The 22,202-nt window shown below is 38.2% G+C and overlaps 2 protein-coding genes across 4 annotated transcripts; both read left to right on the forward strand.

Moving 5' to 3' along the window:
- Positions 1-508: 508 nt before the first annotated feature.
- LOC125197155 (uncharacterized) lies at positions 509-1,242 on the forward strand. The gene is made up of 2 exons (XM_048095867.2): positions 509-695; positions 836-1,242. The coding sequence occupies exons 1-2, from the start codon at positions 509-511 to the stop codon at positions 1,240-1,242; spliced, it is 594 nt and encodes a 197-aa protein (XP_047951824.2).
- Positions 1,243-9,056: 7,814 nt separating this feature from the next.
- Positions 9,057-19,507, forward strand: LOC125198433 (uncharacterized). 3 transcript variants are annotated; one of them, XR_016135845.1, is made up of 3 exons: positions 9,057-9,406; positions 9,497-14,828; positions 19,280-19,507. XR_016135845.1 is itself a non-coding variant. In XM_089065785.1 (2 exons), exon 2 carries the CDS (start codon positions 12,983-12,985, stop codon positions 14,501-14,503), a length of 1,521 nt encoding a protein of 506 aa, XP_088921911.1. In that variant the 5' UTR covers positions 9,057-9,411; positions 9,497-12,982; the 3' UTR covers positions 14,504-19,507. The 3 variants fall into 3 exon arrangements, 2 of the variants coding, with proteins under 2 accessions (XP_088921911.1, XP_047952732.2); XM_089065785.1 differs by having other exon boundaries at positions 9,057-9,411; positions 9,497-19,507; XM_048096775.2 differs by having other exon boundaries at positions 9,497-19,507.
- Positions 19,508-22,202: the final 2,695 nt, after the last annotated feature.

Raw genomic sequence — 22,202 nt, forward strand, 5'->3', positions numbered from 1 at the left:
CTCATTTCACTTCCATTTCCCACACTAATTTATTCTCTCCCATCTCTCACTTTCCAATATTTCTATCCCTAAACTTTCTCACTAAAAAAATTAATCTCGGCGACGACTGGAGTACATCGGAGGGCATTACTTGAGCCTTGACTCGGGCCTTATTCGATTGCGTTCACGAGGCTGCGGCGGAATGCTTGGCCGAAATGGAGCGCGAGCGCGAGGCGGCGGAGCAGATCCCGAGGCCGATTCGACGTCGGACGTTTATCCGCCGCGAGCATGACGTAGCTCACCAACGTCTGTTCGCAGACTATTTGCAAAGCAACCACGGTGGGGCCCGACCGTTTTTCACCGCCGTTTCAGAATGTTGCAAGAACTATTTCTCAGCATTGTCCAAACGTTGGAGGCTCGTGATGAATACTTCCAGTATCGGGAAGATGGCATCGGCAGACCCGGACTTACGCCGTTGCAGAAGTGCACGGTTGCGCTCCGGCAATTGGCCTACGGCACCACGGCAGATATGTTCGACGAGTACCTTCACGTTGGGGAGACAACTGGCCGTGAGGGCTTGAAGAATTTTTGTAGGGGAGTTGTGGAGGCTTTTAGCAACACATATTTGCGAAAGCCGACTGTTGCGGATTGCCAGGCCCTGATGAAGATGCACGAGATGGCGCACGACTTTCCTGAAATGCTAGGGAGCATCGATTGTATGCACTGGGAGTGGAAGAACTGTCTGACGGTGTAGAGAGGCCAATTTACAGTGGATACAAGGGCAGCCACCCGACGATGATCCTCGAAGTCGTCACTGACCATCGGCTTTGGATCTGGCATGCTTACTTCTGTGTAGCGGGGTCGAACAACGACATCAACGTCCTCAACTCCTCCAACCCCTTCACCAAGCTATGCAATGGTAAAAGCCCGGTCATCGAGTTCACTGCCAACGGACGCCAATATCACATGGGATACTATTTGGCCGATGGCATATACCCAAGGTGGCATGTTTTTATTAAGACGATCAACTGCCTAATAGGTGACAGGAGAGTTTTATTCGCGCAAATGCAAGAGGTTTCGCGGAAGGATGTGGAGCGGGCATTTGGGGTGCTCCAATCGCGATGTGCAATATTGAAGGGTCTAACGCGGTTCTGGTACAAGGACGTCATCGCCGATGTCATGTATGCGTGCATCATCTTGCATAAAATGATAGTCGAACACGAAGGTGGAAGAGTCACCGAGTTGGGCGATGATGAAGTTTGATCTAGCTCCAGCACGGCGGCCTCGCCCCACGTTCGAGGATTACCGATGGGCTTCAATGAGGTTCTATCAAGGCGGGCCTCAATGCGCAACCAATAAGCCCATGCTCAGCTCATGAACGACATGATTGAAGAAGTTTGGAACCGTAACGACCATTGAGAATTTGTAGTTTTTTTATTTCGTACTGCAATGTTCTCACTTTCAATGAAATGAAGTTTTTTATCCAATTTTTGTAGTGTTTTAAATATTCAAATAAATAAAATGCTTAGAGCGGACTATATTGCGGGCTATAGGGCGTCCTACTGCATGTGAATGGGTTGGAGGATAAAATGCTAATGTGGCGGAGCATAGGGCGCCCCATTGTGGATGCTTTTATGAGTATAAAGTAGAAGATCATAACAAATGGTCTCTTAATTTCCACAAATATATTTTAAATTAATTTAGATATGTGTAATTACAAGAACATATGCACTAAAAAAAAAAAAAAAGCATTGTTTACCAACCAACACTTTCTGGGAACCTTGCTTGTGCTCGGTAAACACCGAGCACTTTTACTTGTGCTCGAAAGATTTATTCCACTGTTTGACATGTTCAGTATTATACCACACCGATGTCATGCATTTCTTAAGGGAATGAATTTTTTTTTAAAAAAAACGTCACAATCTTTCACGATAAATGATCAAAGCCTATTTAGGTTGTGAATTTTTTTTTCTTTTGCAAGAACTGGCGCAGGAGCCCACTGTGAACGCTACTCACAACTAGTCTATTATGCAGAAAACTTATACTCATTTTGCTTCTCAAATATTTAAATGTAAATCAAAATATCTTATAAATGCATAAGCAAAACACATTGTTAAAAATTTTCATTTTCAGTATACTAAACTCTAACACACGGCTTTCTTTCGCAAGACACCAATGTTATAAACTAATCATGAAAACTTATCTCAAAATACTAGATAGTTACGATAATGGTCTATTTAGTCTATGAACTCCACACCAATTGCTCTCACAAACCGATATTAAATGTTGAGTCCGTAACAATTCCATTATATATATTTTTAATAAATATTACTCTGTCACCCCAACTAAGATCACATACTTTCTTTTTAACTTTTTCTAAATAAGATGACACATTTTTGTTTTTGAAAATAATAAAATAACTCTCTCTAATTAAAACATCTAATTTTTTTTCTCTCTACACGTAAATATTTACTCCTAAATTTTCTCTTTCTAATTAAATACATTAACTAACAACTCCTAACAACATGTGCGGACTAAGAAATGTACTCCCTCCGTTCCACAATAGGAGTCATGTTAGGTTTGGTATACTGAAAAGCATGTTTCGAGCAAGTTTCGCTCGAATAGAATCTTGCTTGTATACGTAAAACTCTATAATCCACTTTTAACCCGATTCAGTATTATTCGAGCAGTTTCGCACGAATAGAATCAGTATATTATTACATTGTGTTTGCTTGTGCATTTATAAGATGTTTTATAAACATTTAAATGTATAAGAAGCAAACAAAGTCTAAGTCTTTTGCTTAGTAGACTGGTTGTGGGCGTCGTCCACTTTAAGGTAACACAGTCGGTTCTATGCAATGCTTTGCAAAAGAAAAAGAAGAATTTCACAACCCAGATAGGCTTAGACTACCTATCGTGAAAGGTTGCAATGTCAGTCCGATTATTTCTAAGCCTTTTTGAAATAAGATGACGTTGGTGTGGTATAGCACTGAATGGATCTAACAGCAAGACGTGTCTTTATGCTATCTACTGAAAGACTAGGTCTTGATAAAATACTATTTCTTAATCTACATAGGTTAGCATTGAGCATACAGTATTGATTATGCACTACTTTGACTTATCAAATGGTGCGGGTTTTTCGCAACCCAATAATCCTGATATACTGGGTAGTGGTGATTAATATCTAGCGGTGCTAGGATTGCTATTATGTTGAATCGTGCGCGAGGTGAGTCTCGTTTGATAATGTCCTCAAGAGGAGCTCGAACAAGGTTTTATTATTCAGAAAACTGGCCAGTTGGAGTTTTATCGCTCTATGAATAATAAATAAGTGTTTCTTGCTAAGTCCACTCTTGGAATTAATAAGATGTTAATTAATTAAGTCCATAGCATGCATTAATTAATTAATGGACATTTATATCTTAAGCGCGGGAAATAAATAATATAAATAACGGAAACCCGAATTACTTGTAATTTCGGATTTGGATGGGGAGTGCAATATTACTTTTGTAGTGGCTGCTCGTAATATTCCAATATAAGCTTATATTAAATTGGGGATTAATTTAATTAGTAAAAAGCTAATTGGAGGAGCCCATATCCAAAACCTTCCATAGATCCCTGACTGGGCCCAATATGAACTTAATATAAATAGGAGAATAAAGGAGAGACAGAAACACAATTAGTAGTAGAGTTTATTCGAGTCCTAGTATTTTGATAAGATCAGCCCACCCTGATATCGAGATACAGTTCGGGAACCAGTCAGAAGATCCGTGGTCTAGTATTGAAGATCATCACGTGGAGAAGGCGCGAGCAATCGACAATTCTTTGGAGAATCAAATCGGTAACTCTAAACCGTAGAATTCATGTTTAGGATTTACTTTTTCTAAGCGTGAATTATTTGCGTTCTAGCATGCAATTATCTGTTTAACATGTGAATTGATTAATCGCATAATCGGTCAAATAGATCCGTATCTGATTTATTTGTTTTGTACAAGTCTTACGCTGTGCAAGGGGCACCAAACCCCATCAATTGGTATCAGAGCCAGGTTTTGGCTCTGATTATGTGGATTAATTTCATGTTATATGAATTGCTTGAATGCATAATTTTGTACATTACGTGATTGTTTATTTTTCGTATGAATAATAATAACCTGTGTACAATGAACCCGAGCTCAAATTTGTGTTTTCTTGTGTTCGGCGCAAATTTGAACAATCTTGGGGTTGTAATTCTCCATAATGATGCCGCAATTTTATATCTTTGTTGCATATTATAATATGTGGATTTAATTGCGGCGATTCACATAAGAGTTCATCCGGTTTGTTTAATTCAATAGTTTGAATTGTGTGTCGTTTTGCCTTACGTGAATATATATTCCAAGTCGGCAATTTGGGAATTGCATCGCTACGTAGCAGCGATGTTGAACACATCAGCGGCAGCTACTCCAGCGACTTCCGAGCAGCACGACGAAGCCAAAAAGGTGGCTTTGCAGCAGCAGCGGGGATCGGGCAGCGGCGGGTACGACGACGCAGCGACAGCAGCGTCGGTATCCCGCAGTTTAGCGCCGGCGTCGGAGAAGTCAGGCTGGGCAAGCTTGCGAATCGAGTGGGAGCCCAATGTCGGCAGGCTAGCCAGGCTGCGTAGGCAGCCCATGCTCTCGAGTTGGGCAGTTTGGGCGACGCAGAACAGCAGCGGCTCGCGAATCCGATAGGAGCCCTTCGCGGGCAGTTCCCGGACTCGACGGTCGATGGAGGCGAGAGGTATGCATTGCCTCTAACTTCGCTTTCCAAATTTGATTAGGATTTTCAAATCCTTGGATTCAATTTTGGAAATAATTCAAGATTAATTTAGAATTAAGATTTGAAAATATCTTGTGGATTTAATATATTATATAAGATTTGATTTTGTATTAAATCATGGATTAATTATAGATTTTATCCTTGTTTTATGGATTTGTAAGGATTTAATTCCTAGATGAATCCTAGTTAAATTTGGATAAAGACAATCTAATTTTTATCTATATCCTATGGATTAATGTGGATTTATCCCTAGACAAATCCTAGTTGGATTTAGATAATGATAATATTATTTTATTCTTACCCTATGAGTTTATATGAATTTATTCATAGATAAATTCTAGATGGATTTGGATAGTGATAATATAATATTTTATCCTTATCTTATAGATTTATATGGATTTGTTCCTAGATAAATCTTGGATAGATTTGAATAATTCTAATATAATATTATCTTATTCTATGGATTTATATGGATTTACTCCAAGATACATAATTGTTTTGTGGTTATTTGCGATTATGTATTGAGCATAAGTATGTGATAATAAGTTAATTTGCCAAATCTTCATTATGTCATTTAATATTTGTCTGCGATCCTTAAAGAAAGTAAACTCGAAAGCCTAAATTATGTAGACCGGAAACGAAAATGGATAAGATTCTCATCGTTGAAAGCTTGGAGTTTATACTCAATGATTCATGTCCTCCATTTCCTCGACATAACTCCATGAAGAATGTTCGAGAATGCATTATGCATGTACTTGACAAGCTCTTTGAGGAATAAGGTCATGCTATTTTCCTTTTAAGTAGCTCGACAAGTCTTAGTTAATGACGATGAAAGATGGATATAAATAGAATCTGTCAAGATGATTCGATTGGAATATCCTAGAGTGACAGAATGTTTTGAGGATCTTTTGATCACTCAAATAGTTTCTGACACACAAGTCATCGCCTAAAGTAATAAGAAATGACTACACGAAGGTTTAACTGAAAAGTAGAAAATCTTCAGAATAATAGTCATTATATTACTGTTAGAGGAAAGTAACATGATAGATGACGAATTCATAAAGGCTGCATTTTCTTAAGTCCTAGTTCATTTAAACAAAAGACTAGATATGGAAATGGGAGAGCCTGAATTGTCGTCAATGTTTGTTTTAAGCAAGTGAAGATGCTTTGTAAGTTGGATTGACCTCTTTTAAAGAAGGACAATGACTTACATGACAATGCAACTTCTAAGTAAGAGATTTTGATCCAGTTAGGCTTTTGTTGCAGTGGGAGCAATTAATGCTCAACTATTGTTTTATGGTTGATGCTTAAGGCATCATAGTATTAAAATAATATAAGTGCGACAAGGTTGAGTATTCAACAACACATCAACTTCTTAATCATTGAATGATAAGGTATTTATGGCTCTTAGTCTTAAGGCCAAGAAAATACTTAGCAATTATTCGAACTGATCTAGACTATCAAGATTTTAACATTTCGTTAAATAGCTTGAGAGTTGAGAAAGTCTGTTTGATGCACTATGAGTTAGAATCATTTGATTTATCAAGAGATTAAGAATACTTATAGAAGTGCAACATATAAAGACTAGCAAGTCTCAATGGTTTACACCATAAGGAGACGAGCAAAGGGTTATGATCAGTAGTGAGAGTCTAATCTCCATTAACGAATCCAAACATTCATCTAATGAATGAGATAGTTATGTAAGAAGGAATCGAAGTCTTTCTAAGACAAGTTTGATTAAGTGATGAGTTGTACTCATTAAAATCTTATCATTGATGGGATAAACATTAAAGAAACTACCAACATCAGTACCTTCTACAAAACACGAGTTGTGGACTAGAGTGTCTCTAGTCTAGCACATCTCAGGTGTAATGTTGTTCCAACACGTGTTGGAAAAGTGTCCAAGAAATTGGAGTTGTGTACTGAGGCATGTTTTAAGGTTTGTCCCAAATGATGTAAGGTTATAAGTTCTGTAATCTTCAAAGATATAATTCTTGTATGAAGATCAAGAGATGAACTGCAAGCCTAACAGCGTGATAACTCTCAAAATAAAGAGAGAGATATCAGATTTTCCACATTACCAAGAAGTCATACCATTAGAAACTTTTGCACTAATAAAATCAACTTCAGTACCTAAGATTGTAAGAACCATGTCGTAGTGGGAGCGTTCCACTGGAACACAACAAGTTCATGGGTCTAAGAGTGTCGTAAGACTCAGTCTTAGATTAACTTGAACATAATCCTTTTAACTACAATGCAGTATTGGTTAATTTGTATAATCATCTTTGAAAAGGTGATAGATTCCATATTACAATCTATGATAGACAACATATTTTACAATAATTACAATGCTACCTACAAGCTGTGTCAGTCAGTGGGAGCAAATATCTTTGCAAGTGTAAATGTGGATCTCAAATGGCTAGACAATGACAATGGGTTATGCCCAAAGAGAATTATCTTCTCGCTATCGTTGTGCCAGGATTTAATCGATCATATTGTCTATTAGAACTTACATAAATTAGAATGTATGTATTATGATTGTCAAGACAGCCTTCTATAAATAGAAGTCTTGAGGAAATCATCTACTAGAACATTCTAATGGATATGTAATTAAGGGCAAGAAACGCATGATTGGAAGCTTATATAGACCTTCATGGTCTTAGGCAAGCATCTAAATCAGAGTATGTGTGTTTAATCAAATTGTCAAATATTTGGAATTTGACTTATGTCCTTATCAGTGCTATAAGCACAAGGAAGTTGAAAGTGCATTACGTATGGTATTATTGGTTGTCACGACTGCACTTTTCTAAGGATAGCAAACGCGATTTATCGCGCGACTAGGGGAGGATTAAAGAAGCGGGGAAGAAAGGATAATCTCGGCAAAACTGATATGAACGAAATCAAATTGGAATAACTGACAAAATATATCAGAGTGCATGATACAAAGGAACATAAGTTCAACTTTTATACTGCAGCGGAAGAGTCAAGAGAGAATGACACCGTGTATGGAGACACGGTTCATCCGTGCATTATAATACTGAAACACATTCGCCATCTTTGCTCAACACCGCCCTTCGTCATCACCGCTTAACCTGCACATTTTTAAAACATATGCAGGGCTGAGTACTTGATGTACTCAGTGAACACAATGCCGAAATATATTTTCATAAAAACTGGTTTTGTCAAGCCATAACTGAGTGAACTCGGGGTTTTATTGAAAATGCCCGAGAACACTAAAATCATTTTCTCTTAAAAACTGTGATCGGTCGATCCATTTTCCTGGAACATATACCATATCTGAACTTCATTCTGGTGCCGGGAATGTGGCCACATTCCACGGTCACAATGACCGGCCAACTCGAAGATAGGCTCCCGGTCCCTGGTGTACACTAGCCTGAGCAGGGAATCACTCCCACACTCAGACCCGAATTCGATTCACAACATAACTGGTCTAGTAGGGTCGCTCCCCTTTCTAGACGAACAGATAGGTAATGCTCAAAACAAAAACATGGCAAGACAAAACATACTTTGAATTTAAATAATTGAAATCATATTTTCCCACATAATAATGTAGGAAAGAAAGCCCACAATAAAAGTTTAGTTCGAAAGCCCACCTCGTTCGTTTAATTTTTTCTTAACTTGAATTTCTTGCTCTGACCTTGACTTGCGGTGACAACCTTTTTTTGAAAACATCACAATATAAATATAACACACTAATTAGACTTTAATTAGACTTCAAGAAAATCTTAAACTTTAATAGGAATGCATGCCTTCTAATTAATCCCTTTAATTTTTCGCTATCCTCCAAGAAATTTCTAAAACTCGCATACTATTTAATGCTTCTTCTTTCATTATTCTCGACTTCGATTGAAATGAACTTTACACTTAACTTCGAAAATATACTCTTACGCAAAACTCTAAAATAAATCAAAAGAACAATTATTTTAGCTTAGTTACATCATTTGAAGAAATCATAAAAACATTAATAAACATAAATCTTATTTTAAAACTTAGGTTAAAATTAAAGATTAGATCCGCTCTGAAAAAATATTATTTTCTTAACTAAACCAAGACCCTCTTTTATTCTCAGCCCAAAAAATAAGTAAATTTCAGAATTGGGTTTCCCTTCATTTATTTACTGCAGCCCCAATTGTTAAAAGGGGTTGGGCTCAAATTTAAATTCTTCCATTCCCTTAGCCCAAATAACTAATTTATTAGTCCAACAACAAGAAAAATAAAACCCATATATAAATAAATAGTATTTCTTCTTCCTCCTCATTTTATCCTAACCAAAAGAAATGATGCGAGAGAAGCTCCCACTTCTCACCACCTGCTACTGCCGCCGCCGCCGTCCGCCGTCGCCGCCTCCGGCGGGCCCTCTCTCTCTCTCTCCCCTCCATTCGTCTCTCTTCTTTCTCTCCTCTCTCTCTCTCTTTCTTCTCTCACTCCTCTCTCCTCCCTCGGCCCTGCTTACGCGCCGCTGCTGTGCGCGCGGCGGCTCGCCGTCGCTGCCTTCCCCCTCTCGGATTCCGCCGCCGTCACCGCCATGCACCACCTAGACCGCCGCCGCCGACCTCTCTACCTATCTCCCTCTTTCTCTCGGATCCGCCGCTCCCTCGCCATTCTCCGACAGGTAAGGTAGGCCAGTTTATCATTTATCCCTTTTGTTTTATTTCTAAAGATTAAATCTTTAATTTCAAGGTTTGGTATTTTTAACTTGTAGATTTGTGAAGGGGCGAAATCAGTGATGGATTTGAAGGAGGTTGAGCTGTCATCGTTGGTTGACGGTTTCCTAGCTCGCCCGAAATCTGACAGATTCATGACCGTGAGATAAGTTTTCCTAGCTTGTGCTTACTTTGGTGGTAGGACTTGGTTTGTCTACTCTATGGATTTGGTGACTCTTGAATAATGTGTTGTTACTTGGAAGACTCATGGTGAAACATGTAAATCTTGGTGTGAATTTTTAACTTTGGGCAGAATCTACTTGCAACTATATGTATGCAGACTTGTACATATGAAAGAAAAGAAGGGCTTGGTGTTTACCTTTTGATGTGGGAGCAAAGTTTTGTTGGATTGTGGGGCTTGATCCTACGATTATCTGCAACTCTTCCTCCTTGTACTCCTCCTCCTTTATTCTATGTTGGTGTGTGTGAAGAGAATTTTGGTAGTGATGGTGGCTGATTTGAGGAAATTTTCAGGGGTTCATATACTTGTTGGGTTCGGTCAAGTTGCTGGGCTACTTAAATGCTCATATTTGCGTCAAAGATTTTCTACAGTGATAGGAAGTCTCATGGCATTATAATATTGCTGCCAGCTTTTTGAGTATTTTATGGATTTGGATCCCCTGCTGTGGAGGAATCACAGCAGGGGTGCTGTGCCTCTCACATATCATTTTTAATTATAAAAATAATTTAATTTTTTAATGTTATACTTTATGAATAAAATATTGGAATGGGAGAGCACAGCATCCCCTGCTGTGATTCCTCCACAGCAGGGGATCCAAATCCGTATTTTATATGAGAATTGTATCTTTCATGGATTTGGCTGTCAGAGGCGTATATCTCCTTGGTTGATCTTATGGCTAAAGTGTGTATTGAGAATGGAGGGATTATACTAGGCGTTGACCTTTCTGCATTAGCCGTCAATGCCCAATCTTTTGAAATCCTCCAAAGATTTTGATGATACGTGAGGATAAATCTCCTCCGTTGATTGACATACTTGGATTTTACATGGTTTTAGAGGGTGGTTTTGTATGAATTGGAGCATATTTCGTCTATTATTAGGCGTGTTTATATCTACTTCTCTATTATGTTGGTATGTTGACCATTTTGTTAAGAATGTGTAGAAAAAGGTACAAAATATGTGGATGTGCAGCAGCCTTGGTTTGAGACAATATTTACGGGAGATTTTGAAGTCCAATCAGCCCCTAATGAATACCAATCTCTTCGTCTTCGAAAGAGCTTCGCGTAGGTATCTTACACGCCTCAATCGGAGTTCGGTAGAAGAAGTTATGGCCGTTATACAAACACTGCGCTGTTCAGAAAATATCACCCGACCGGGTGAATTATTGTCCTATAATTCCACCCGGCCGGGTGGCGTAATTATGCCTGCGAGATTCCAGAGAGTACCAAAGAAGTCCCACCCGGCCGGGTGTATTTCCAGTGGATTAATTCCACCCGGCCGGGTCCGTCATTTTGGCGTTTTTCAAAGCAGAAACGCTATTTTTGAAGAGGAAAATAAGAAGGAAGAATTAAGTCAATTCTATTCATTCTCGACAAGCGACAAAACACACGCTCTCTTTTTGTGAAGAACTCTTGGAAGAAGATTGAAGATTCAAGCTTCAATTCCTCCGCCAATTGCGATTCGGATCATGATTTCCATTGTTTTGCTTAGTTTCTTTTTGTTTTCTTCCATGAACATGAGTAGCTAAACATCTTTTATGTAGAATTCCTGGTGAAGATGCATTGATTCATAGTTTTAATCCAATTGACTTCGTTTTTATCTAGCTCTTGTAATTGTTTGGTTTATTCCTGTGCTTTATCCTGTCAATTGCTTGATCACCAATTGGTAGTGTTAGGGTTTCTTAGAGTAATCGGGAGGTGAAATAATTAATCTTGAAAGAGGGATACTTCACACCTTAATTCAATAAAACTCGGGAGAGTTGAGGTTTTGAGTGGGATCTTTAATCTAATCGAACTATTAGGAGTTAGGTCTAAGAATTAGAAGGGGACTTCAATTATTACACCTAATCTACGGATTTCTCACCTCGGGAGGGGGTTTAATCTATATTTGTGATTGATTCAACAATTCTGGAGACTTTAAATGGTAAATCGGTTTCAATTGGGTTAGGCTATGAGTTGTGCATCGGATCCTTGAATTCTGCATATTTCTCTATCATTTTTACAACTTGCTTCTTTGTTTTCTTGTTTAAGTGCTTATTTTAATCTCTGTTTTTATATGCTTTTAGTAGTTGTTAGTTTATAACCAAAATTCTCGATCGTCTGGATAGTAGTTGAAATTGGTTCGTGGTACTTAGGTTTACACTTAATTGTCTCTGTGGGATACGATATACTCTTGCTTGCTGTTTGCTACGATAGCCCCGTACACTTGCGGGTATTAATTGGGTAAAATAAAGTTGAGTCAAGTTTTTGGCGCCGTTGCCGGGGATAATTTTTGTGTTATATAGCTTGATATCGTGATAATAATCAAGACTACTATTTCAGACATTACTGCTTTATTTTTTTTTCTTTTCTTTTAATTTTTCGAGTTCTCACAATTGTGTTTCTTATTCAGGTGTATGCACACATGTTCTAAAGGCTTGCCTCTAGAACCTTTCGACTCTGAGATCGAAGCATCGAACCGGAAGAGGAACGCATATAGGAGACTCACAAAGAAGATTCAAGCTTCTTCGCCAAACCACGTAGGAGCATCTTCAGATCGGAGGGACCTCTCACCTATTCGATCACCAGTTCAGGATCATATTCAGCTTGATCCCAATTCTCCTATTCTGATGGAGCACGAAGAAGGGAACAACAACGGAGGCAACAATGGCCCACCACCCCCTCCTCCCACCAATGCTGAGCTTCTACGATAGCTGGAGGAATTGCACTGACAGGTTAATCGTGAACCAGCTGTGCCGGTGCAGAATCAATATGTATACCACGGAGTGGCAAACCCAACCGTCTTCAACAATATTGACGCCAACAACTTTGAGCTGAAACCAGGACTGATCCAGATGGCGGAAAACAATGCTTTTAGGGGCAAATCCTCAGATGACCCTAACAAGCATATTACCAAGTTCATTCAGATCTGCAACACGACGAAAATGAATGGAGTGACAGATGATCAGATCCGATTGAGACTGTTTCCTTTTTCTTTGGAAGATGCGGCAAAGGATTGGCTCGAGAGTTTGACACCGGGGTCCATTAGAACATGGGACCAGATGGTCCACAAATTCCTGGAGAAGTTCTACCCTCCTAGTGAGGCTATTAAGAGGCAACACGAGATCATTGCCTTTCAGATGATTCCTACGGAGACTATCAGAGATGCATAGGGGAGATTCAAAGTCTTGCTGAAGAGGTGTCCCAATCATGGTCTGTCCCCAACAGTGCAAGTCATTACATTCTTCAAGGGATGTATACCTGAAGCACAACGGGAGTTAAATCTTAGCGCGGGAGGTAATCTTCTCAAGAAAGGAGAGGAGGAGGCGATGAGAGTGTTCGAAGAGCTTGCATCCAGTGATGAAGGATGGAGCAACGAAAGGAGTAAGGTGCATAGGGTGGCTTATACCACAGATCATGATACAATGAGCACCCTATCCGACAAGCTGGATGCCTTAACCATGAAGTTCGACTGCATGGCGATGGGGCAACCGTCTCAAGAGCCCCAAGGAAGTATGGAGGATGTGAATTATGTGCAACAGGGGGGAAACATGTATTACAATAACTCACGCCCGAACTTTAATGGTGGAGGATACAACCAGTATGGGAACAAGGGGCATCCCAATCTCTCTTATGGGAACCACAATAATGCTCTGCAGCCTCCTCCGGGACTCACAGTTTCTGATGGGATGATGAACGACCCCAAGAAGATGACCACGGAGGACATACTCAAGTCCTTCATCCTACAATCTAATAAGGTCATGGAGCAGAACAATCAAAGGATGGAGAAGGTCGAGGCGGATGTACAGGGAATGACCACTCATTTGAAGAACATTGATATTCAGATCAGCCAGATTTCCCAGACTGTGAGTACTCTTACTCAACCGGGAAAATTCCCTTCTACCACTATCATCAATCCCAAGGACTGCAAAGCTATACATCTGAGGAGTGGAACAAACTACGAGGGACCTTCAATGCCATCCGAGAATGAGGGTAGAGTAACAGAAAAGAGAGCTGAAGAGGAGGAATTGGTCGAAGAAGATGAGACAGTGCAAATTTCTACTCCACCTAAGGAGAACACGACTATACCTTCACCCACACCACCTACAGCTCATACTCCAGCTGAAGTGAGGATCCCTTATCCTCAACGTGTTCAGAAGAAGAAGATAGATGCTCAGTTCTCGAGGTTCTTAGACATCTTCAGGAAGGTGAACTTGAATATCCCATTGGTGGAGGCACTTCAAGAAATGCCTACATATGCAAAGTTCCTAAAAGATGTGCTCTCCAAGAAGAAGAAGTGGACTGACTATGAGACGGTGAACATATCTGAAAACTGTAGTGCCATAATTCAGAAAAAGCTACCGGCCAAGCTTAAAGATCCTGGGAGTTTCAACATCTCATGCGTCATTGGAAATGACAGACAGACAAAGGCACTTTGTGATCTGGGGGCGAGCATAAATTTGATGCCATTATCATTTTTCAGAAAGATGAAGATCGACACTCTCAAGCCGACTACAATCACACTGCAGATGGCAGATAGAACCGTCACCTATCCTAAAGGAATTGTTGAGGACGTTCTTGTGAAGGTACACGACTTCATATTTCCCGTCGATTTTGTAGTGTTGGATATGGAAGAAGACGTGAATGTACCGCTTATCCTGGGGCGTCCATTCCTTGCAACGGGAAAAGCATTAATAGATATAGCGAGGGGAGAGCTCACTCTTCATATGGGCAACAAACGCCACATCTTATCTATCTACAATGCTATGAAGAGTCGTGAGGAAGAGGAACTGGTTACGAAGAAGGAGTGCAAAGCTGTGCATGTTGTAGAAGTCCAAAAGGCACAATAAATTGAGTCCACATTTGAGGATTTCTCTTTGCCGCAGTGGATGTTTGGTTCATGTGGTGGATCAATTTCTAAAGAAGAGACTGCATCAAATGCCAAAGTGAAGGAGAAGAAAACAAAAGCTGAAAATTCACCCAAAGTGGAAACCAAAATTTCTGATGGAGCTCTGAAGAATACTTGGTGGAAGAAGAGATTGGCGAGATCCTATGCTTCCAAGATTGGCAGAAAATCCAACACCACCATTTATGGCGTGACATGATGCAGCTCATGGAGGACGTCGAGCCAACGACGATAACCAAAGGCACTGTAGGGGAGGTAACCCCTAGTAGGTAACTTTTAATTTTATCGTTTTAGTTTGTTTTTGGTGTGTTTTGTGTTGCTTTCATACCATGTAAGTCTCCCTTCTCCACCAACTTTTCAAACTTATTCTTTTCATAGCTTTGAATAAGTTTGGGGGGATGATATGGTGGATAGGGATACTAACGAGGTACTTATCTTATGCATGACAAGCGTATATCATATTAACCATGGCAAAGGACTTTGATTGAGGTAAAGAGTATACCATAGTGCTTGAGAAAGACTAATTGCAATATTCTAGTTTACCAGTCATTCATGTAATGTCCTTGGGGTTACACTCACTTAGTTTTATGACTAATCAGTGATCGAGTAAGTCATCCTTTGAATATGTGCTCACCTTAGGAGTATCTTCCTAATAGCTTTAATCGTAAGTTTGGGTATACCTATGAGTATTACATTTGGAGTATGACTCTAGTAAAGGCTAGCTCAAGAGCCACACGAGCTAATAAAGCTAAGCAATCACATAGAGAGATGAAATTAATTAAAGATCAAGTACGCAGCAAAGACATTATGGTGGAAAAGATATGATCAGAGAACAACCAAGCAGATTTTTCACATAAAATGCATTTGTGGCAGCATGTTCAAACATGATGTGAAATGAATGGTGGCTCGATATATCTAGTACCAATACCTGCTTTGTGTATAAGTGGGAGAGTTTTTGGCAGTGGGTATACTCGAAAGCATGTTTTGAGTATAAGTGGGAGATTGTTAGGTTTGGTATACTGAAAATCATGTTTCGAGCAAGTTTCGCTCGAATAGAATCTTGCTTGTATACGTAAAACTCTATAATCCACTTTTAACCCGATTCAGTATTATTCGAGCAGTTTCGCACGATAGAATCGGTATATTATTACATTGTGTTTGCTTGTGCATTTATAAGATGTTTTATAAACATTTAAATGTATAAGAAGCAAACAAAGTCTAAGTCTTTTGCTTAGTAGACTGGTTGTGGGCGTCGTCCACTTTAAGGTAACACAGTCGGTTCTATGCAATACTTTGGAAAAGAAAAAGAAGAATTTCACAACCCAGATAGGCTTAGACTACCTATCGTGAAAGGTTGCAATGTCAGTCCGATTATTTCTAAGCCTTTCTGAAATAAGATGACGTTGGTGTGGTATAGCACTGAATGGATCTAACAGCAAGACGTGTCTTTATGCTATCTACTGAAAGACTAGGTCTTGATAAAATACTATTTCTTAATCTACATAGGTTAGCATTGAGCATACAGTATTGATTATGCACTACTTTGACTTATCAAATGGTGCGGGTTTTTCGCAACCCAATAATCCTGATATACTGGGTAGTGGTGATTAATATCTAGCGGTGCTAGGATTGCTATTATGTTGAATCGTGCGTGAGGTGAGTCTCGTTTGATAATGTCCTCAAGAGGAGCTCGAACAAGGTTTTATTATTCAGAAAACTGGCCAGTTGGAGTTTTATCGCTCTATGAATAATAAATAAGTGTTTCTTGCTAAGTCCACTCTTGGAATTAATAAGATGTTAATTAATTAAGTCCATAGCAGACATTAATTAATTAATGGACATTTATATCTTAAGCGCGGGAAATAAATAATATAAATAACGGAAACCCGGATTACTTGTAATTTCGGATTTGGATGGGGAGTGCAATATTACTTCTGTAGTGGCTGCTCGTAATATTCCAATATAAGCTTATATTAAATTGGGGTTCAATTTAATTAGTAAAAAGCTAATTGGAGGAGCCCATATCCAAAACCTTCCATAGATCTCTGACTGGGCCTAATATGAACTTAATATAAATAGGAGAATAAAGGAGAGACAGAAACACAATTATTAGTAGAGTTTATTCGAGTCCTAGTATTTTGATTAGATCATCCCACCCTGATATGGAGATACAGTTCGGGAACCAGTCAGAAGATCCGTGGTCTAGTATTGAAGATCATCACGTGGAGAAGGCGCGAGCAATCGACGATTCTTTTGAGAATCAAATCGGTAACTCTAAACCGTAGAATTCATGTTTAGGATTTACTTTTTCTAAGCGTGAATTATTTGCGTTCTAGCATGCAATTATCGGTTTAACATGTGAATTGATTAATCGCATAATCGGTCAAATAGATCCGTATCTGATTTATTTGTTTTGTACAAGTCTTCCGCTGTGCAAGGGGCACCAAACCCCATCAAGTCACTCTTATTGTGCGCACGAGTTTTAAGAAATGTAAAGAATAGTTGGTTGGAAAAGTTTATGGAATATGAGACCCACTTTTTTATATTGATTTTATAATAAAATGTAAGTGAAGTGAGTTAATGGGATGTGGGGCCTACTTACCATTTATGGTAAAAATGAAGTGCGACTCTAATTGTGCAACGGGCCAAAATGGCAAAATGTGACTCTTATTGTAACGCCCCGCTTTTTTGAACCCTAATTTTTGGGTTATAAAATTTTTGCATTAAATGCTTTTAATGCTATGGAGTATGTGGATTAATTGATGAGTGATTTAATTACATGATTTGTGACCTAATTGCATTTTGGAGTTGAGATTGATTGAATGGTCAAAAATGTGGAAAATATGACATGGTTGTTGAATAGTCAAATATGTGGAAAATATGATGTGGCCGTTGAAAGGTCAATGTGTTAAGAAAATGAGGTGGAAGTAAAAATGGTTGATTTTGTGTGAATACTTTGATGCGGAGTAATATAATTGTGGCGAATTATTTCTCAAGGGTTGAGTGAGACTAAATAGGATTTCCATAAATATCCTACACATATTATTGGAATTTTCGACCCTATTATTATTGGAGATGGAATCCTATTTTTCTTGGATTTAATTATTTGCTTGGGATAATTATCCAAATTAAATCCAAAGTCCAATTATTCTCTAATTCCTCTATGGAATTTTCGAAACCCACCTTGTTGCATGGAGATTTTCGAAAATCTCCTATTTATGGGAGAATGAATTATTTTAATATATTATGTGATCCCTTATTTATTCTCTCCCATGAATAAATATAAATATTCTAGCATATCTTACCATATCTAAGGAGATCTTGTCATATCCTATTCAAATTAGGATTTTAATTTGATTCCTTGTGGAGAGATTCAAAAATCACGCCACTTTCCTACTATTATTGAGAGATTTATTACTTTATTCTGCTCCGTGATATTTTATTCTACTCCGTGAAATACCAAATTAAATCATATGCTAATTAAATAGCATGAAATTCGAATTCCCCCTTATTTCTCCCCAAAATTAACGCCAACAACACTCCTCCATATCTTCTCAAATCTTTAATTTATTTAATTAAAGATATTATATCTTGTACTCTATAAATAAGAGTGAAACCCTAAACCTAAATCAGAAAAATCGTCCCCTCCCTCTCTCAAAATCACGCCCCCCACTCTCCCAGTCTCTCTCAATTTTTCTTCTACTTTTCTCCAAGATTTCTTCATCTTTTGAGAAGAATTCAAGTTGAAGCCTCAAGAATTATTGAAGAATCAAGATTCTACTCTGTTTCTACCGATCGTTTTTATCAAGAAGAGGTATTTTGATTTATCTTTTCTCATTTAACCGATTAATCAATGTTCTTGAACCCTCATGCATATAGATCGAGTGAAAAGGGAAAACCAATTGATGAATGGGATGCGTATGTGTGTGTGAGTGGATCGTGTGTGTGTGTGTGCGTGCCTCGGTGTGCGTGTGTGTGCGTGTGATGTGTGTTGTAAAACACTCATGCGTGACATATTTTGATAATAGATCTGGAGTTGTAGTGCGAATAAAGAGTGATGTGATAATCATGCCTTGATTTTGAATGGTAATATTAAAACGAATTGATGGGAAAAGGGAAACGTTGGGAACATGCATGATTTTTGAGTCAATGATTGAGACTGATTTGTGATACATATAATTTAAAGGATAACTCGCGCTCTCAGCGTGATAGCAAGGGGAAGAGAATACTTGCGATCTAAGCCGTCGAGGTGGACTTTTCTTTTAAAATAAGTACATTGTCCTAAATCTTTATTGATGAGAATTTGGTCTGTGTTATCATGCCTTGATTTGTTTTGTCGTGCCTATCCCTTGTGGCTATGCCACTATTGATTTTATCGAATTCGGATCCATGTAGAGCCGCAAACTCTACTTGGGTTAGTGTACACCAATGTTAGACCGAGTGCTGGCGTACGGGTCGGCCGGTCTAGTGACCTGGATTGCGGCCGCATTCCTTGTCATGTAGAATGAGGATATGGTAAACGTCGATGAGAAAAATGGTTGCGCGACCGTGATTTTGGATAAATGATATATTGTGGTGCATCGGGCATTTCTAAAGATAAAACCCCTATGGACACTTGAAAATGGCATGATAACTATATTTGTGATAAAACTGTTTTCGGCATAAGTCCACTGAGTATGTTTATAGTACTCAGCCCTGCATGTGTTTTCCCTATGTGCAGGTTGAGCGGTGACGAGCGGTTGGCGGTGTTGAGCAAGTAATTGGAATAATATGATTAGTTTGAAACTCCGAGTGTAGTTGTGTCTTCATACATAGCTTTACCCTTCTCTTGGTTGCTTCTGCTGAAACATGAAACTTATTATCGTTTGTTTGAGTTTGAACCTATTTCATTTCGTTAGAATATTGAGACGTGATACAGATTGGATTATCTTGAAACCTTGTCATTTTGAATATTAATTGTGATAACCATTCTATCATTGAATTTCATTGCTAAGGCATTATTCTTCTCTTACTTAATTGTTCATTAAATACTTTGACAAAATCCCTTTAAATGAAACCCTAGCCTATGATTTTTGTTGCATTTAAGTCCGCCTAGGTAGCGACCGCCGTATTTATTATACCCTAGAAGGGCGGATCGTTACACTTATTGTGGAACGGAGGGTTAATATTTTAACCGGGACGGAGGAAGTTTTCCTTATATTTTTAATCATCATGCAATGAATACAAATAATCCATTTTTATGTTATTTAAGTAACATGTAATCATTCGATACTAAATATAAAGAGTAAACTTCATATTTGGTATCCGCGAATGCACAGAATGTATATTTATAGTGCTTCATGAAAATAAATTGCATGAAAGTATCTGGACTAAGATTTTAATTCATTTGACAAACTTTTATTTTCACTTTTTTAGATAAAATTAATTTTCATTTTATCCCTTTTTCTCGGGTCAATATTCGATAAGTGGCGAGGCTCAATCCATGGGTGCAAGTGAGGGGCGATGAGCCCGAAGCTTCGACACGGTCCGGTTGGAACGAAGGCGGCAAAGGCACGAGCACAAGCCGGCGATTCTCACCAAACGCTCCTTGTTCCCCGACATGCCATTTCATTGAATATATGCCCTCTTTTTGGATATTTGGACCAAGCAACGTGAGAAATTACACCCCAAAACAATTGAAGGTCGCATTGCTGACTTATTACTTGAACAACATACTTGAGTGAATCAATGAAGAATTGGGAATATTGCTTGAATAAAGAATGTGATAAAAATAAGTACTCACCCTGTCCCTTCGAAAATGACTCGCTTTTTTTTTTATTTGTCTCAACTAATACGATTCATTACTAAAAATAAAAATACTTTTGTTTCTATTTTATTTTATTTCATATCTCTTACTTTATTTATTTTACTTAATACGCAACATGAAATTGTATAAAATTCTTTAACGCCCAAACAAGAAATCATCTTTCTTGGAACATATAAAATATTATAAAAGCATAAACTTCTGAATAAATTTGAATGATGGACTACTTATCCGCGACTTTACACTCCCCATTATTAATTGTTATATGTTCGAAGAAATAATTAATTAGAAGGCATATCATTATATCACATCGTTTGCCGTTCATCGAACTAACACCTGTCCATTTTGTATGGACTACAAATAATAAGTTATTGATATCATTCAACGATAGAAAATAGTAGGGGTGGGAAAACGGTTCTCGGTTCTTGGTTAATCGAGAATCGAACTTTATTTTTTCGGTTATCGGTTAACCGAGAACTGAAAAAATAAGATTCAGGTTCGGTCCCGATTAGTGGGTTTAGGATTTAGGCGGTTCTCGGTTCTAACCGAGAACCGAAAGGTTAGAACCGAAGAACCGATTAGTGTGTACAATTTTGATTTTTTATAGATTCATTTTAATTTCATAAACTCTATCTTTCAAGTTTCAAAGAACTTAATAGAAACCAAACTTTATGTCCATATAATTTGTATGCATTTTAAACAAGAGAATACACAAATCAGAGAGATAACCAATCTCACGACATCTACTTTGTTTATTAAAATTTAGAATTTAACGTATTAGATAAATATGGAGCATTAATAAATAACTTAAATATCTCATAATGATATAGGTACATTGACTTATCTTCCTCTCTCATCTAAATTCTCGTAGCACGCCGACACAGTTGCTCCCACACGGCGACGACGAGGCTGCTGCTTTCTCCTCGTTGCGCTTCTCTCTCTTGCGCCGGGGACGACGAGGCTGCTGCCCTCTCCACACCGCTGCTCTCTCCAACGAGGCTGTTGTCCAACTTTCCACGCCGATGTTCTCTCATTCGGTTCCTTTGGTGGAACCGAAGAACCTGTCGGTTAGGACCGATCGGTTCCTCAAGGAACCGAACCGACAAAGAGTGCGGTTCCAGTTTTAGATTTTGGAAAAAATGGGATTCGGTTAACCGACTAATCGGTTCAGTCGGTCGAAACCGAACCGACCGAATCCCCACCCCCTAGAAAATAGTACTATATCCCTAATTTAAAAAAGAGAATAAAAAATTGGTAGTATAAAATACTGTTCCATCTGTTTCAAATTGGATGATACACTTATTTGGAAACAATGTGTCAAATAAAATGACATGTTTTTATTATTTGGAAATAATAAACTACTTTTTTTCATTCATTAATACGTTCAAGTTTCAACAACACTTTTTCTCCAATAAAATATTTAATTCTTTTTTATTTTTATTTAGTACCCCTACTTACTTTAACATTTTTCTCGGAGATTTCATAAGTTCTCTATTTAGTTATTTGGCCTAAATAGTCAAGAGATTGAATACTTCAGTTTTAACTTAATCGGGATTTTGGGTCTAACTATACAAGATGATTCAGTTACTTGAGACTTAATTAAATCAGGTTATTTAATTTATTGAAACTCATGAGTTTAATCAATTGGGTTTAATTAAATCCGAAATCAAACCTCTTCATAATAGATCATAAACAATTTAATTTAAAGAAGCCCAGTACATTAATTTAAAAAGTCCACCATAAATACGAGCAAAACTACCTACTTAGCAAATTAATTCAATGAACTACCTACTTAGCAAATTAATTCAATGAACTACCTACTTTCAATAATAAGTCCCCA

This window comes from Salvia hispanica, chromosome 2 (genome assembly GCF_029641045.1).
Source record: "Salvia hispanica isolate PSC_SH4W2 chromosome 2, Shi_PSC_v1, whole genome shotgun sequence".
In the NCBI taxonomy this organism is placed as follows: domain Eukaryota; kingdom Viridiplantae; phylum Streptophyta; class Magnoliopsida; order Lamiales; family Lamiaceae; genus Salvia; species Salvia hispanica.

Excerpts from the sequence above, each read along its gene's own strand:
- LOC125197155 (XM_048095867.2), top strand. The coding sequence starts at position 509 with ATGTTCGACGAGTACCTTCACGTTGGGGAGACAACTGGCCGTGAGGGC. Across the intron at positions 696-835 it reads AATGCTAGGGAGCATCGATT|CGGGGTCGAACAACGACATC; the intron begins GTATGCACTGGG and ends ACTTCTGTGTAG.
- LOC125198433 (XM_089065785.1), top strand. The coding sequence starts at position 12,983 with ATGAGAGTGTTCGAAGAGCTTGCATCCAGTGATGAAGGATGGAGCAAC.